Source organism: Monosiga brevicollis, genomic scaffold (genome assembly GCF_000002865.3).
Source record: "Monosiga brevicollis MX1 MONBRscaffold_21 genomic scaffold, whole genome shotgun sequence".
Taxonomy (NCBI): domain Eukaryota; class Choanoflagellata; order Craspedida; family Salpingoecidae; genus Monosiga; species Monosiga brevicollis.
This window is the reverse complement of record NW_001865058.1, coordinates 490,346-504,786: the sequence shown is the minus strand read 5'-3', so window position 1 is coordinate 504,786 and position 14,441 is coordinate 490,346. Positions and strand designations below refer to the sequence as shown.

At 55.5% G+C, this 14,441-nt stretch overlaps 3 protein-coding genes across 3 annotated transcripts; 1 reads left to right on the top strand and 2 right to left on the bottom strand.

The window, feature by feature from the left end:
- Positions 1-558: 558 nt before the first annotated feature.
- MONBRDRAFT_10463 (uncharacterized protein) lies at positions 559-3,794 on the bottom strand (the record flags this gene model as incomplete). The annotated part of the gene is made up of 2 exons (XM_001748141.1): positions 559-2,940; positions 3,201-3,794. The coding sequence occupies 2 exons, from the start codon at positions 3,792-3,794 to the stop codon at positions 559-561; spliced, it is 2,976 nt and encodes a 991-aa protein (XP_001748193.1).
- Positions 3,795-5,203: 1,409 nt separating this feature from the next.
- On the top strand, positions 5,204-9,231 carry MONBRDRAFT_38203 (uncharacterized protein; the record flags this gene model as incomplete). Its single annotated transcript, XM_001748218.1, has 7 exons — positions 5,204-5,494; positions 5,616-5,783; positions 5,988-6,073; positions 6,166-6,301; positions 8,374-8,429; positions 8,541-8,781; positions 8,909-9,231. The coding sequence occupies 7 exons, from the start codon at positions 5,204-5,206 to the stop codon at positions 9,020-9,022; spliced, it is 1,092 nt and encodes a 363-aa protein (XP_001748270.1). The 3' UTR covers positions 9,023-9,231.
- A 220-nt stretch (positions 9,232-9,451) lies between these two features.
- MONBRDRAFT_27772 (uncharacterized protein) lies at positions 9,452-13,773 on the bottom strand (the record flags this gene model as incomplete). The annotated part of the gene is made up of 13 exons (XM_001748140.1): positions 9,452-9,948; positions 10,051-10,119; positions 10,324-10,538; positions 10,627-10,699; positions 10,806-10,931; positions 11,036-11,184; positions 11,352-11,539; positions 11,649-11,778; positions 11,863-12,002; positions 12,162-12,198; positions 12,300-12,453; positions 12,617-12,814; positions 13,227-13,773. The coding sequence occupies 13 exons, from the start codon at positions 13,771-13,773 to the stop codon at positions 9,452-9,454; spliced, it is 2,523 nt and encodes an 840-aa protein (XP_001748192.1).
- Between the last annotated feature and the right edge of the window lie 668 nt (positions 13,774-14,441).

Here is a 14,441-nt window from a genome sequence, read left to right as displayed (position 1 = left end):
GCCCAACGGTTGTTGTTTCCCGCCCTCTTCGCTGGGTCGAGCAACCGTGCTATCCCAGCTACATTTCTGGGGGACGCATCTTCCTCGCCAAACTCACCAAATGTTTTAATTGCCCGAGATCCTTGACAAAAAAACAAGAAAGAACCCACAAGAGATTCAAGCCAGCGTCAATTATAATAATGTTATTATTATCACACGCAAGTAACATGCAGCAAAGTGGAGAGCTTCGGATCAGCAGCCAGCCCCCGATGATAAAGGGGGCGCGCAAAAGAGAGGGCGGGATTTAAACAAGAAGACCCACGGCGCCTCGACGCTCCGCAGCCAACGACATGCACCCGGGACCGAGCAGGCGAGCGGGTCATCACACATCCACGGGCGCTATCGGCTGAGAGCCGTTCATGTACACATCCTAGCCAAGTGGGGGCAGACGCCTGTAAAACGGCGGCAGACTTGATCAACAAAGAAAAGATTATGCAAGATTATGCAAGAATATGAAACAAAAGCTAGAGACAAGTCATGGTCAATGCTGGGACAACACGACGGCGAGCGACCAGCGCTTTAGTAGCGACCGTGACTCGAGCCCACGCGCACGCTGTGCGACAAGTAATTGTGACTCGCGTTGAGGTGCCCAGACGTCATGAATCCACTGTCGGCATAGCCAGGGGTTGTGGCCCGCAGCTGGGAGCCACCCACAGAGCTGATCGGTGCTTGCACGCCACCATAGCCACCGTAACTCGTGGTGTTGTTGGCGGCCGTCATGGGGCGATTGAGGCCCTGAACCAACTGCTCAACACGAAGCAAAATCTCCTCGTCCGAAGCTGAGATGACGCCCATACCCAGCGCCTTGAGGAGGCGCTCTCGAAACTCAATGTGCTTCTGCAGGCGACCCTCCAGGTCTGCAATCGTGTGCTTAAACGCCAGGATATCAGACGCCCCGGCACCCAAGCCCGACTGATAGGTTGGAAGCGACGTTCCGGGACGTGAAGTGGCATGCAGCAGCTGTTGCTTGAGCGAGGCAATCTGGTCCTCCAGGCGTCGCGTCTCTTGGCTCTGACCACCGTGCACGCCACCCGTCTCACCGCGGTCCAGCTTGCGGTTAAGGACGTCGATCCACATGTCTTGTGACTCGATTGTCTTCAAGGCCGTCGAGAGCTTCTTCTTGAGCTTTTGGTAGTCGTCCTCATCATGCTGGTTGCCATAGCGGCTGCCATCCGAGTCGTGTCGGCCCGTGCTGCGCCCATGGCGGCTGGGCAGTGAGCTGCTCGGGTTGGCACCGCGACGGCGACCACGGTGCGCGGGTGGGTCGGAGCTGGGAGGTGCAGCACGGCGTTGACGGAGGCTGTCCTTGAGCGTCGACAGCACCAGGTCTGGGTCATGCAGATCAGCGCTGTCCACGAGTCGGCCCACGTCGCGAACGAAGGAATCAAAACGCATCTGCAGCTCAGCGTAGTCTTGCTCGCGGCGGCGCAGGTCATCGCGCATCAAGGACGTTTCGTAGCGATTGGCCGTGTCAAGACCGTTGCTGGCCAAACCGCCGGTCATGGAGCGGTGCAACGAGTTGCGAAGCGTGTCTTCATGCGTCAAGCCCAGCGCGGTAGGCGGCGGGTAGACGGCATTATTGCGCGCCGATTCTTCGAGCTTGGCGACCTTGTCCACGAGCTCATTGATGTTGGTGTAGATGCGCTCAGAGAAGACCGTGTCCGGTAGGCTAGGGTCCAGACGCAGGAGGCGGCCCAAGCGGCGGCAGACGGCCGCATAGTGGCGGTCCGAGCTGGAATCCGTCTGCAGGCGCGAGAGCTCGGCCTTGAGTTGAGCCACCTCATCGCGGTACTCGGATGTGGCGCGGGTCAAGGTGTCTCGCAGTTCATCGGCACGGCCGTGGCCGTCCTCCTTGATGGATTGGAGCTGCGTGCGCAGGTTTTCAATGTGCTCGTCCTTGGAGGCAACCACCTCTTCGACACGAGCCAGCTTCTCCAAAGCCGCGCGGTGCTCGCGGTGAAGTGCTTCGTGGGACAGGGTCAGATCCTTGAGCTCACGCGTGCGCTGGAGCAGTTCATCGCGCAAGTTGGAGATTTGTTCATCGGCGTTGGCCCGGCCCTCCTCGGTGCGAGCCAGGGTAGCCTGCAGCTGCTCGATTCGGGAATCCTTGCCGCCACTCTCCAGCGAGAGAGTACCGTGCTCGGATTTGAGGTCGGCCACTGTGGCACGCAGCGTCTCCAACTCCTTCATCACGGTTTCTGCGCGGTTGAGGACGGTTCCGGCACGTCGCTGGGCATCGGTAGCTTGAAGGGCATCGGCGAGTTCGGTGAGCTGGTCCTGGAGACGACCCTCACGTTCATCGGCTTCCTTACGAAGGGCATCACTCGTCTCAATTTGACTCTCAAGGTCCGCGACACGGTTCTGCAGGCCGTTGCGCTCGGCCTCAAGCTCGGCACTGGAGGCACGCAGCTCGTTGAACTGAACGCGGAGGGCCTCGTTCTTTTCCTCGAGTTGGGCAATGCGCTCAGCGCGTTGCTTGGTGTCTGCTTCAAGAAGTTGAATCATCTCATCCTTGCGCGTGATCTGAGCCTCGGCAGCTGCTGTGCCTTGCATGGCGGCACGCACATCGGCTTCGAGCGCGGCCTTGGATTCTTTAAGCTCGGCCAGGATGCGGTCGTGGGCGGCGCGACTCTCCTTGGTATGGTCGATTTCCTTCTTGAAGCGCGCTTCCAACGACTCGATGGTTTGCTTTCGGGCAGCCAGTTCTTGCTCCTTGGTGCGAAGTTCGTTGCGCAGAGCGACCGCCTCGTTTTGGGCCGCGGTCAGTTCGCGACTGTGCTTGAGGGCCTGCGTCTCTCGGTCGTGCAGGTGTTGGCGCTCTGCCAAGGCGGACGCTTGCTCCTTTTCCCGAAGCTCCACTTGAAGACCGTGGATATCCTCCTTTAGGCGGCGGATCTGATCCTGAGGAAGTGCAGGGAGCGGCGGCATTGAGACGCGCGTCGGGATGAGGAAAAGCCAGCCCAAGCGTGTGTGTGTGTGTGTGTGTGTGTGTGTGTGTGTGTGTGTGTGTGTGTGTGTGTGTGGGAAGGGGCGGGGGCTGACTCATGCCAATCTTAAGACACACGGGGGGAGGAGCCACGCGCATCGCATGGGTGTAGGTTTGAGAACAGAGGGACAAATGACTGGGTGTTCGCATGATGTGAATCAGGGGCGGGCCGAACCGAGTAGGTGTCTTCGCGTTGCTCGGCGCTTCGCGCAGCATCTTCGGCGTGGTGGAGGTCGCGTTCGAGACCGTTAAGTTGGAGCTGCTGTTCCCGGAACTCGTCGCGAAGTTGGTCGTAATCAGCTTGCACAGCAGCCAGCTTATCCTCGGCGGCGGCCATGCCCTGGAGTTGGGCCTCGAGTTCATGCACGCGGCGTGTTTCGGCCCGGAGGCCATCTTGAGTTTCGCGCAGCTCGCGAAGGAGTTCTGGGTTGTCAGCACGTTCGCGGGCGGCTCGGAGTTCTTCGCGGAGGGCCTCAATGTCACGTTCGAGGAGTTTGACATATCGTTGATCGTTGCCAGCCCCTGTGCTGGCGCCGGCAGTGGGTGCGAGATGTTCGTCGGGGGCATAGCGGCGCCCACTAGAGGCGGGGCCAGCATAGTCGCTGTATTCCCGGCGTGGGGGGGCGTAGCGGCGGGCCGAGTCGACGCGCGAGTAATCAGCGGGGCCAGGCATGGTGGCGCGATGGATGGTACGGTCAACGGCGTAGGAGCGGCGCATGCCATCCACACCGGGCAGACGACCGACCGAATCGAACCGATCCCGGTCCATGGCGGCCAGTCCGGGTGGGGGGCGAGCGTGAACGTGTGCACAAACAGCTCAGCCGTCAAGGATGTGGTGTACGCTGGAACCGGCTTTGAAACAAGATGAGCGGGGGTCCAAGGTGTTGTATCCAAGAGACTGGTGACTGTGTTTGTCTCCGGATCAATGTGGCGGCCAGCGGGCTTTGCAACGTCCCCCCTATGTGCTTGTTGATGGCCGTGCGCTGTGTGATAAATTGGGGGCAGCGCGAGCCGGGGGCATGAGTTGAGATGGCGGTGCGATCGACTCCAAACACAGGTGACGTTATTGTGCAGAGGGCGGTGCAAACGTGCAATCATGATCCAGATCCCAAGCACCGACCTAGACTTGTCGACTTGTCTACCACACGTTACGTCGCGTCGCGTTGACGCGTCACGCAAAAAATACCGCCCCGCACGACCCTTTGCGTCCGAGTGTGTGTGTGTGTGTGTGTGTGTCGTCCTCGTAAGAGAGCCCGGTTGGTAGAGATGGAGGATGGGTGCTGGGCAGAGAGCAGAGATGGTTGTGGAGGGAGGGGAAATGTTAAGAGGTTGGAGAGAATGTCGGGAGGATGTCAGAGATGTGTCAGAAAATCGGGTTCTAATCAGTTGTAAAATAGAGGCAAATACAGAGATGCGCGAAAAGAGGTGGAGACGTTTTAGAGAAAAGCAATCTTTGAGCATAATATCATGAGATAGTGCCGTACCTTGGTACTCTCCCAGAGGTACAAACCAAAACGGCGTGAAAAGGTTTTGTTGTGGCTGAACAACAAAATCACACAAAAGAAAGAAAGAGAGAGAGAGAGCGCAAAATGTCAGATGAAATGTTTTAAAAATAGAAAGGGAGAGAGAGAGAGAGAGAGTGTGTGTGTGTGTGTGGGTGTGGGTGTGTTGAAGTGGCAGCGTCGGGGGGCGACATTGGGTTCGTGTTGCGACAAGTGCTGCCTTTTGGGTATACAGGGCGGAGGTGAAGGGTTTGAGTTTGAGCGCTCGTCTCTCTCTGATCTGCCTGGCGCGGATGCTCGACCGCATCCATCTCAAGCCTCAGCAACAACAAAGACAACAACGACAACAACGACGACAAAACAACAACAACAAGCGTCGCCAAGGGGATGGGGGTCGGTGTATACGCCCATATGTGGTGATTTGTCAGCATGAGGTATTATTCCTCACTCATTTCGCCTCTTTTATTTTACGGGTTTTTTTTTCCTGACTCCGCCTCGCTCGCGGATGGACGTTCGGCACCCGCGGTGGGGATCCGTGACCCGTGTTGGTTGGTCGCCTAAGCGGGCCGGAGTCTGGTTGGGTGGAGGCCTGAAATTGGTGGGCTAGCTTCATCGACCCGAGTCTGCTCGGCGGCATCGGCAGTGGTGATATTCTTTTCAACGGCCACCAGGCCCGATGGCACCAAGCAAGCGTCGTGGGCCTCGACGGGAGCGAACTCAAACCCGTGTGCGCAGTCGCGGCCAGCAGCGACGGCGGCAACAAGAAAGTTCAGAGCCACAGCAAGAATTTCAGCAAAGCCCCGAGTTACAGCAAGAGTCGCAGCTTTCAGAAGCAGCTCCGGTTCCAGCTGATCGGGCCCTTCACTCAGCTGAGCACCGCCAGCTCAACATGATCAAGGCCCTGGAGCGCGAGTTGCTTGGAGGGCCAGCCCAAAACACCGCCTCCGCTGCTGATCCAGTCAACCAGGTCAGTCCGCTTACTTCACTCTGTTCCACTACTAGGCATGACCCAAGCTGTCTCCGCTTTGATCGTATGGCCAGCTCGCCGTATTCCTGATGGAAGGTCTTCGCTCGGCGTTGATGTCCAGGTCACACTGCAGTCCACGGAGCTTGCCGAGCTGCAGTCCGCAGAAGGCAGTGAACAGATTGACGCGTCCAACAGACTTCATGCCCTCATCGAAATTGCACAACCGCACTTGGCTCCCGACCAAAGTCCAGCCCAGCTCTATGCTCAACTCAAGGCTCGAGCCGGCGAGGTACGGACATGGGTCGTTCAAGTGCATATGGGTCGTTCAAGTGCATATGGGCCGCCAAAAGTCCGCAAGAGCATTTTTTCGTATTTTTTTCCCGTCGTTCCTGCCAGCCAGCCAGCCAGCCTGCCTGCCTGCCTGCCTGCCTATCGCTACTGCCCATGACTGCTTCATTGCACGCATTTTCTTTTCTCCGCCTTGCATATGCAGGTGGGAGCCATTGATGCCGGCCGCCGACGAATTCTTCTTGTTGAACCCTTGATCGATCACCAACTCTTTGTCAACATCTCCCTCGAGTATGTTGCGCCACGGCAGGTTGCGGAAATGACCTTTTTGCCCGACCTCCAACCTCGTCCCTCACCCCGTGGTGGCCCTTTGATCTTCCTAGTCCCAAGACCAAGAATCGGGTGACCAAATGTGGTATTTGTGGGGCCATCTTAAACAAGGAAATCACGACGCACTTTGCGATGCACTGCACCGTAGCCGAAGGCATCAACGATCACAGTTTTGCCTGCTACCACCTGGTACGACGCCGCTGGCCACCCCGCCCCTCGTCCACACACACACGCACACACGCGTGCGCGCATGCTTCTGATATTGATCCTGATGCTGATTCTGATCTGCCTGTGCTCGTGCACCGTTGCTCGCATAGGGGTGTTCGGCATCGTTTGAGGATTATAATGCACTGCGACAGCACTTGGCCGAGCCACACGACATTGCTGCCACGGCCGGCGGCCATGCTCAAGATGCTCATGCACACGGCGGCGCCCCTCCTGCTAAGCGGCGTAGCACGCGTCGTTCTGGAGGTGAACACCCTTCCCTTTCTTGCCCACCCTCTCCGACTACGCTCGTTTTTCTCACGGCCGTCGCTATGTCGCTTACCCGCCCCAGCTCGTCAATTGGTGAGCAATTGCGATTGCTTTTACGACACCACGGGTCCCATTTGCAATTCAGCCACGTGCGTGAATCTAACCGCTGCTCCCGCTACGAGCTGCCTTGGGCGAGTTGTCGTGGCGCCATTCTCATTCTTGCCCCAATGCCCGCTCACCGCATCCGCTCCCGGCAACGTGGTTACAGGTGCATCTGCTTCATCCGAGGCACGGCTTGTGTGGGCTGTGCGTGCGGCAATAGTAGTCGCTGCAGTCGGTCCATAAAGTTATCCCAAGCATAGTGTGATGCAAACATTGCTGAGCCCGTTTGAGTACAGCCCGCCCATACTTTTGGCCAATTTGTTAGCTTGCCTTCCTTGCACCATCATGATAGCCCATCTGCCATAAGCGCCATAATCCACGACGTCTTGATCTTCTGGCTCGAGCGGAATAGAAAACCCCCTCCAAAGTGAAATAGGACACAAAAGGCGCAATAACTATCATTCTGTAGATACTTTTGCCTGCCCAACTCTTCAAAACTTTCAGCCCTGACCAAACGCTCAAAAGCAGTCAACGACGACAACACCATTCCGCCACAACACCTGTTGTTCGACATTCTCTCTGCCAAGCTGGAGCACAACCCATCACCACACATGTACACACTGTTCACACACTTTTCCCCTTTGACCGCCCACACCAGTATGTCTCTGTTTCCCTGTCCCTGTCTCTCAGTGTGTGCCTGTGCTGCGTCTCTCTCTCCCACTCTCTCTCTCCCACTCTCTATCTCCTGCTCTCTCTCTGTCTCTCTGTCTCTCTGTCTCTCTGTCTCTCTCTGTCTCTCTGTCTCTCTCTCATTTTTTTTTGTCTCTCTCTCTCTCTCTGGTTTTGATTTTTTTGAGGTGAGGACCATCAAAACGGCAGCGCCCCTGTCTGATGGCTGCGCCATCCCAGGGACATGGGTACAGGGTGAGCATGTTCGCGAGACAGCCGGGCAGTTGTGGGTGGCGTTGTGCTGTGTATTTTTTTGAAGGAAATGAATGCTATTGGTGGGATTGGCATCTTTGGATGGTGGGCGGGTAGCGACGAATCAGTGGCAGTGCGAGCGCGGTGATCTCAGGCTGAGATGCCAACACGCGCCGTGCTTGGTCAAGGATATGGGCGCGTTGTGGGGGAAAAGGTCGGGGGGTGGTGATCTTGTCGTTGCTGTTGTTGTTGTTGTCTTGTGGTCTGGTGGGACGTTTGCCTCTTGTTTTGTTTGTGTTTGTGTTTGGAATTGTGCAGCAGCGCGCGAGCTCGGCTCGTGGCGTGTCAAATGTCAAGTCTTTTGGTCTTGCTGGCTCTTTCGTGTCTGTGCGGTAGTATTGGGGATCTGCGAATGAGTACCTTGCTTATTTTTTTTTTTAAATTTTTTGGGCTCGATGCGTGTACGCTTGTGTGAAACGGTTGTGCAGAGCAGGGGGAAGGGAATGTGATGCTCACGCTGGTCTGATCGCGCTGCCCTTGTTTTTTCGCCCACCATTGCTGACCTCGGCCCATCTCGCAAATCCTTATTAGTGTGTCTGGTGGCCGCTGCACCCGGACAATCAGAACCGCCACCATGCCCATTGACAAGGTATTCATTTTGTATGAGCCCTGTTCCTCTGTATCCGTCATACCCTTTTTTTCTCTTACATGCCCGAGTGTCCGCCGTTGCCCCTGACCATCCCTGGCTGCCTTTCGCATCACAGGAGGTCATGTACGATGCGTACACGGATGTGCGCAATGACGACACGGAAACCAACTGGTGAGAACTGGCTGTCAGGTTCAAAAAACCATGCTGTGTTTCGCGCTCCCCTTCCATCTTCTGTGCCTCGCCTCACCTCATGACCCCGGCCTGGTCTGATGGTGTTCATAGGGTGACCTTTGGCTACCAGGACAAGCTCATCACCGTCAGCAACCAGGGCTCCGATTACAACGACTTTCTCGCCGAGATGAAGGACGATGAACGTGTTTACGGCTTTGTCCGCTTTGAAACTGGCGACGAGCTGAGCAAGCGTGCCAAGTTTGTCCTCGTTACCTGGGTCGGCCCCAACGTCGGCGCCCTGAAGAAGGCCAAGGTTTCCACCGACAAGGCCTTTGTCAAGCAAGTCGTCCAGGTAGGCCCCACTGGACCTTCGACCGGGTTTCATCTGCTGCTTTTTCGTACTCTTCTCTTTTTCTCTTTGACAAGTCTCAATACTGACGATGAACATGCCCGCCTCGATCTGTTCTTCTTGACTCCAGTCATATGCCAAGGAGGTGTTGGCTGACACCCTCGAAGAGCTGGACTACGACACCGTGCTCGACCAGGTCAAGGCGGCTGGTGGCGCCAACTATGGCACTGGTGTTCGCCATTAAGTGCCTCCCTGCCAACACAATACCAACACACAATACCCTCCATCACCATGAAGGACTTTATTCCAATATGTACGCTCTGTTTTTGAGTTTGTCGTTATGACGTCCGTTTCCAAAATCTTTTTTTTTTCTCTCTCTCTCTCTCTTCACTCGGCCACCACCCCTGGGCCCCATCCCTTGCTTCTCTTACAACAATTGTAAACATATAAAGGACACGATACATTTCTCAAAGATGGCTTTCCTCGTCCCTGTATGAAGTTGCCCTCGTCTCCTGCGCCGAGTACTTCCCCCAAAACGTGCCCAACTACATCCAGGGGCACGGTGAAGAATTGTCTCATCTTCCACCAAGAGGGTGGGCGAGCATGATGGGCTGGCTATGCATTTGCAAGCAACATTCTATTCCACAGACAGACGGCAAGGGGACCGAGTCGCCTACTTGTCCGTCTTGGCGGGGAGAGGAGAGGACAGTGTACAATAGTAATACCCAAAACCAGAGTCAGACGAGATGGTGCACTGGGTTCCAGCTGCCACACTGAGCAGCTCAGAGGGCGGGAGCGTCATGGAGTTGGCCAAAGACTTTTTGAGCACGGTAGGGCGATTGGCCGTCACGGTTTTCTTGTCAAAGCCGAGGTCCCAGTATTGCTCATTGGCCAGCCAGTCGTTAGTTCCCATGGGTGGGCAGGTGCTTGAACAGGTATCGTTCTTGAATAGGGTGCGGTTATCCAGATCAGCGTCTGTGCCGATACAATGCTCAAAGGCGCACAAATAGCCAATTTGCACATCAGGTGAAGAGGCCTGCGTCCATTCCAACGGCTGGCCAATGACGCTCGAGTTGAGAAAGGCTTGCAGCACGCCCACGTTGTCGTACACCTGAGACGTGCTCCACCCCTGATGCACCATGAGCACGGCTGCACCTCCGGCCGCCACGCCTATGCCATGACATTGTGAAGCACATGAGCCACAATTGTCCTGGGGCGTTGACATCATGGCCCGCAGGTATGTGCCCTTTTGGGCAATCCCGCACATCTTACCGCTGGTCCATTCGCTGGGATGCAGTCGCGTGGCGCCGTTGCCGTGAAAGGTCTGTGCCATTGTCTTGCCTGCACCCACCATGGACACAGACACGCAGATAGAGATGCAAACACACGCATTCACAAACGTGAGCAAGCGGAGCGTAGGAGCCGGCGCAGCATCGAGTGCAAGATGCAAAAACGTGCTAGCAAGGTCAAGTCCAGGCAGGGGTGGATCAAAAACCGCGTGGGTTGACCCAAAAACACCAACGACACTCCGCAGAGGGCACGTACCAGCCACAAGCAAATTGCTGGCATTGGCCACGGTCAAAGCGCGAAACGGAATGTAGTATGGCTTGGTTGTATGGTTGAGCATGTAGTCGGGGTAGGTGCAGATGTGCAGGTGATGGACATCGTCATTGTAATTGCCAAGCGCAATCGTATCGTTGAAGCGGAAGCCAGTGCTGGGCGACGACATGTTGAAGTAGTCAAAGGCTGCATATGTCAGCCTATGTGCATGCCAGGCGGCAACGCAGCATCATGAGGAACGGCCAAAGGTGGTATGACGACGAGCCCCTTGATTTGAAATCGACCAACCTAAAATTGTCCAAGCCAATGGCGCGGCGGGTATCTCGAACGTATGGAAACTTGGATAGACCGTGTCCAGTCCCTGTGCGAGCGCCAACCAAGTGAGAGTGGCCAGGATCAACCTTGGCGGCACGACACCACTCAGTGCAAGCGAGCCATGTTTGCTCGAGCGCTGCGCTGGGACATACCAGGCGTGGTCTTGTTCAACACAATGCGGGACAGCCATTCCTGCTCCGGGGCCGTTGCATTCATGAAATGAAAGTAGGCATAGGCGCGTTGCTCCATCATGGAGAGAACATTGACATCAACGCCGCCTGACGTGAGAGGGAGAAACGGAGAGATGAGATGTGAGAGTGAGTGGTTCTTGTTGGTGGCCCGGCGCTTGAGGTGGCCTTACGGTTACGCCCGTGGTGCTGACCTTTCCAGTCTGACGCTTGTGCCAGGATATCAGGCATGGAGAGGAGGGGATAGCCAGTGAAGAGGTCGTTCTCGCGGTTTTGCTGGGTCACGTCGCCGACGTTGGTGTTGGAGGGACCGCAGTCACTCTTGTTGCCTGCACAAAAAGCGCTATGTTTTGGCCGCCGGGAAAAGCAACAAGTACCAAAGTCAGGTTCGGCCAAGCAAGAAGAACTTGGTTGCTAAATACAAGGCAAGTTGTTGCTCGTTCAAGTAGGTCGGGTCGAGGCGGCAACACTCAGTTGAGGCCGCTGGGGTCGGCATGCGGTAGCACTAACCGCCGCCACATCCAGCCGTAATGCCAATCCGAGGGGTCTTGAGTCGTGGGGTAGGGGTTGCCTTCGCTGTTGCCCGGGGGCACAAACTGGGGCTCGGCCGGGGGCTCAGCCAGTAAGCCCATGTAGAAGGTGGTGGTCCAGACCTGGCCACATACGGAATCGGTAATCCAGTCCTCTTCAGTGGGAATCTGATGTGCCATTGCAGCGAGAAAAGCAATGGCCATCAGCCCGCACAATTAGAAGAAAGGAAGCAAGTGAGATGGCTGGATGCTTTGGGCTCGGGCAAGGGCATCACACCTCAATTCCCTGGTTGAAAGGCAGGCCGCCGGCCACGAGCACGTCTCCAAATTCAGTGGCTTCGATGAAAACGGTACCGGCAAAGTTGATGACAGTTTTTTGAAAGTTGACCGAATCCTGTACCGTGTACCTAGTGGTGCCCAAACGAGAGGCATGGCAGTGAGAATTGGCTAGCGGGGGTGAGGGGGACAAGGCTTGTGGTGAAGTGACGAACCAATCTTCGATGTCTTGGCTGAATAGCCGGTCCCATTCTGTGGTCGGGTCTGTGGGGGTTCGTTGGATGGCCGTGATACCAAGAATCTTGCCGGATGTGGCATCGCGAGTCACATTCTTAACGGCAGTGCGCAGAAAGACCTGGCATCCACGGTGGAGATGAGTGATACGGCGTTCAAGCAGCAAAGCTGGCAGCGATCGAGGCAGACGGCACGGGTGGTGGTGTTGTTGTTGTTTGGTGACTGAAGTGAGAGCGAGAGAGAGAAAGGTGTGTGAGGAATGAAGAATTCTGGCGCGGACCTTGAGATTCTTGGAGCGAGCCAGGCGAGGCATGATCCTAAGCATTTAAACAGGTACCATAATTTTTATGCCGAGTCAGGAGCGCCGTCAGGAGGAGATGGTTGTCGATGAGCGGGGGTTAGATCGGAGAGCGCTGACCAATCAGAGACGAGGTTGTTGGGAAGGTAGCACTTTGTAGAGACTGTACAGCCACCAGGGTTGCCATCAAGCGAGAAGAAGAAATCGCGAAACGAGGCGGGCTGATTATCCGGATCGCCGTTCCAAGAGCCAAAATCAATGGCCGGGACGCCCCCTGCAAGCGGAGAAAGTGGCCATGTCAGTGAACCTTGCTGAAGAGCAAGCTTGGCTTGTTGTTTCAGTTGACTTGAAAGGTTGGATTGAAAGATCAAGGACGGCGGATCTCGGAGTGTTTGGCGTGTCGCACGCGTCGCTCAAATGGCTGCACAGACACGCACCGGCGGTCATCTGGCCTCCTGGCCAGTCGGTGATTTCAGTAAAGCATACGGTGAGGCTGGCATCGGCCTCGGCGGCCGTGATGGCGGCGGCCAGCGAAGCAGTCGAGCCCCCAGCCACCACAATATCACACGTCTCGTCCTGGACCCGCACGCTCATCACGCTTGCACAGCTGCTGAGCACGACCAGGGCCACAAGAGCTGGCGCCCACGCTGCCATCATCAACCGCCTACCCCCACCTCCGATCGCACGACGCGCCATCCCAACGCGTTCTTCTTCCAACCCCCCAGCAATACCACCCGTCGTCAGCCCTCGTTCAGTATTGGCGCAAGATGAGAATAGATGTCGCCTTACACTCCCCACCCTTGTCACTGTCAATCGCCCCTGATCGCTTGTGTGTGTGTGTGTGTGTGTGTGTGTGTGTGTGTGTGTGTGTACATCGGATTCAAGGCACGCGATCAGTCCAAAAAATAAAATAAAATCAGTGTGTGTCAGTGTGTGTCAGTGTGTGTGTGTGTGTGTGCGTGTGTGTGTAAAACATCAACAAAAGCAACACAAACACAAATGAGAGAGAGAGGACAACAACAACAACAACAACAAACACACACACACATGAAAAGTGAGAGAGGAGGAAGAGAGACAGAATGAATTGGTTTGAGAGACAGACAGAGAGACAGAGAGACAGAGACCAAAAGACAGAGAGACAGAGAGACAGACAGACAGAGACCAAAAGACAGAGAGACAGAGAGACAGACAGACAGAGACAGAGAGACAGAGAGAGAGACAGACAGACAGACAGACAGACAGACGGACAGACGAACAAACAGAGACAAGAGCCAGAGGTGAGGATAGCGGCAGAGACGTGGGTAGAGATAGCGCCAGAGATATAGAGATCAAGGTAGAGACAGAGGCGGAGATAGAGACAGAGATTGAGGCAGATTGACAAACTGACAGACAGGAACTGTGGAGAGGGATTGATTAGACTGGCACAGCGGGACTGATTCGAGGGATTGATCAGAGCCACTGAAGACACGGATGGAGTGATCAGATGCACAGGCACAAAGAGCAGGTAGAATCGATGGCGCGTCGTCGGATGGAGAAGAACCCGAGAGGGAGTAAGACTAGATGAGTTTCCATCGGAACTTTCTGTCGATATCATCTGGGTTCAAAATGAACGGATGTGCATGTGTGTCCCATGACTGAACCAGAGCCGAGTTTGGGTCCTTTTCGTGCGTTCGATCGTGGTGCCTGTCTTCTCGCAAGTCAAAAGAGGAGCAGCAACCTGACACCCTACCCTGATCACCTGCTTGTCCGTGTCTTCCCACTCAAAAGGTCAAGCATCTCCCGGCTTGATCTCAAAAAAAATGTTGTCAACGTCAAGGCCAACTAGGCACCTGGCAACCCTCCTCTGGCCTTGAGTACCCTCGCAGCCCTCCTCTGTCCTCTTCAACCTGGTACAGACAGGCGCTGCGTCGGCGGTCACTTGATCAGTCGGCACCAGCGGCCCCTAAAGTCAATGAATCAAACTCAAACCCTGCTTGGCAAAGAAGTTGCAGGACTATGGAGAGTAAAAGCAGAAGTCTGTACCAAGTACGTGTATTAGTAAAGAGAGTTTACGTAGATAAAAGCCAACTTTCTGTTACACAGTGCGCGTCAATGGTGGAGGGTTATCCCTGTGCACAACATCTGTTGTTCGAGTCTATAAAGTTTGTATAGATGAACCACCAATTTAACAGCATTGGGTAATACTATAAATTCAAATCTGTCCTGTAACGGTCTCTCGGCGCCGTTTTTTCTTTTTCGTGCGCGTTTTCTCTCATTTTGGCG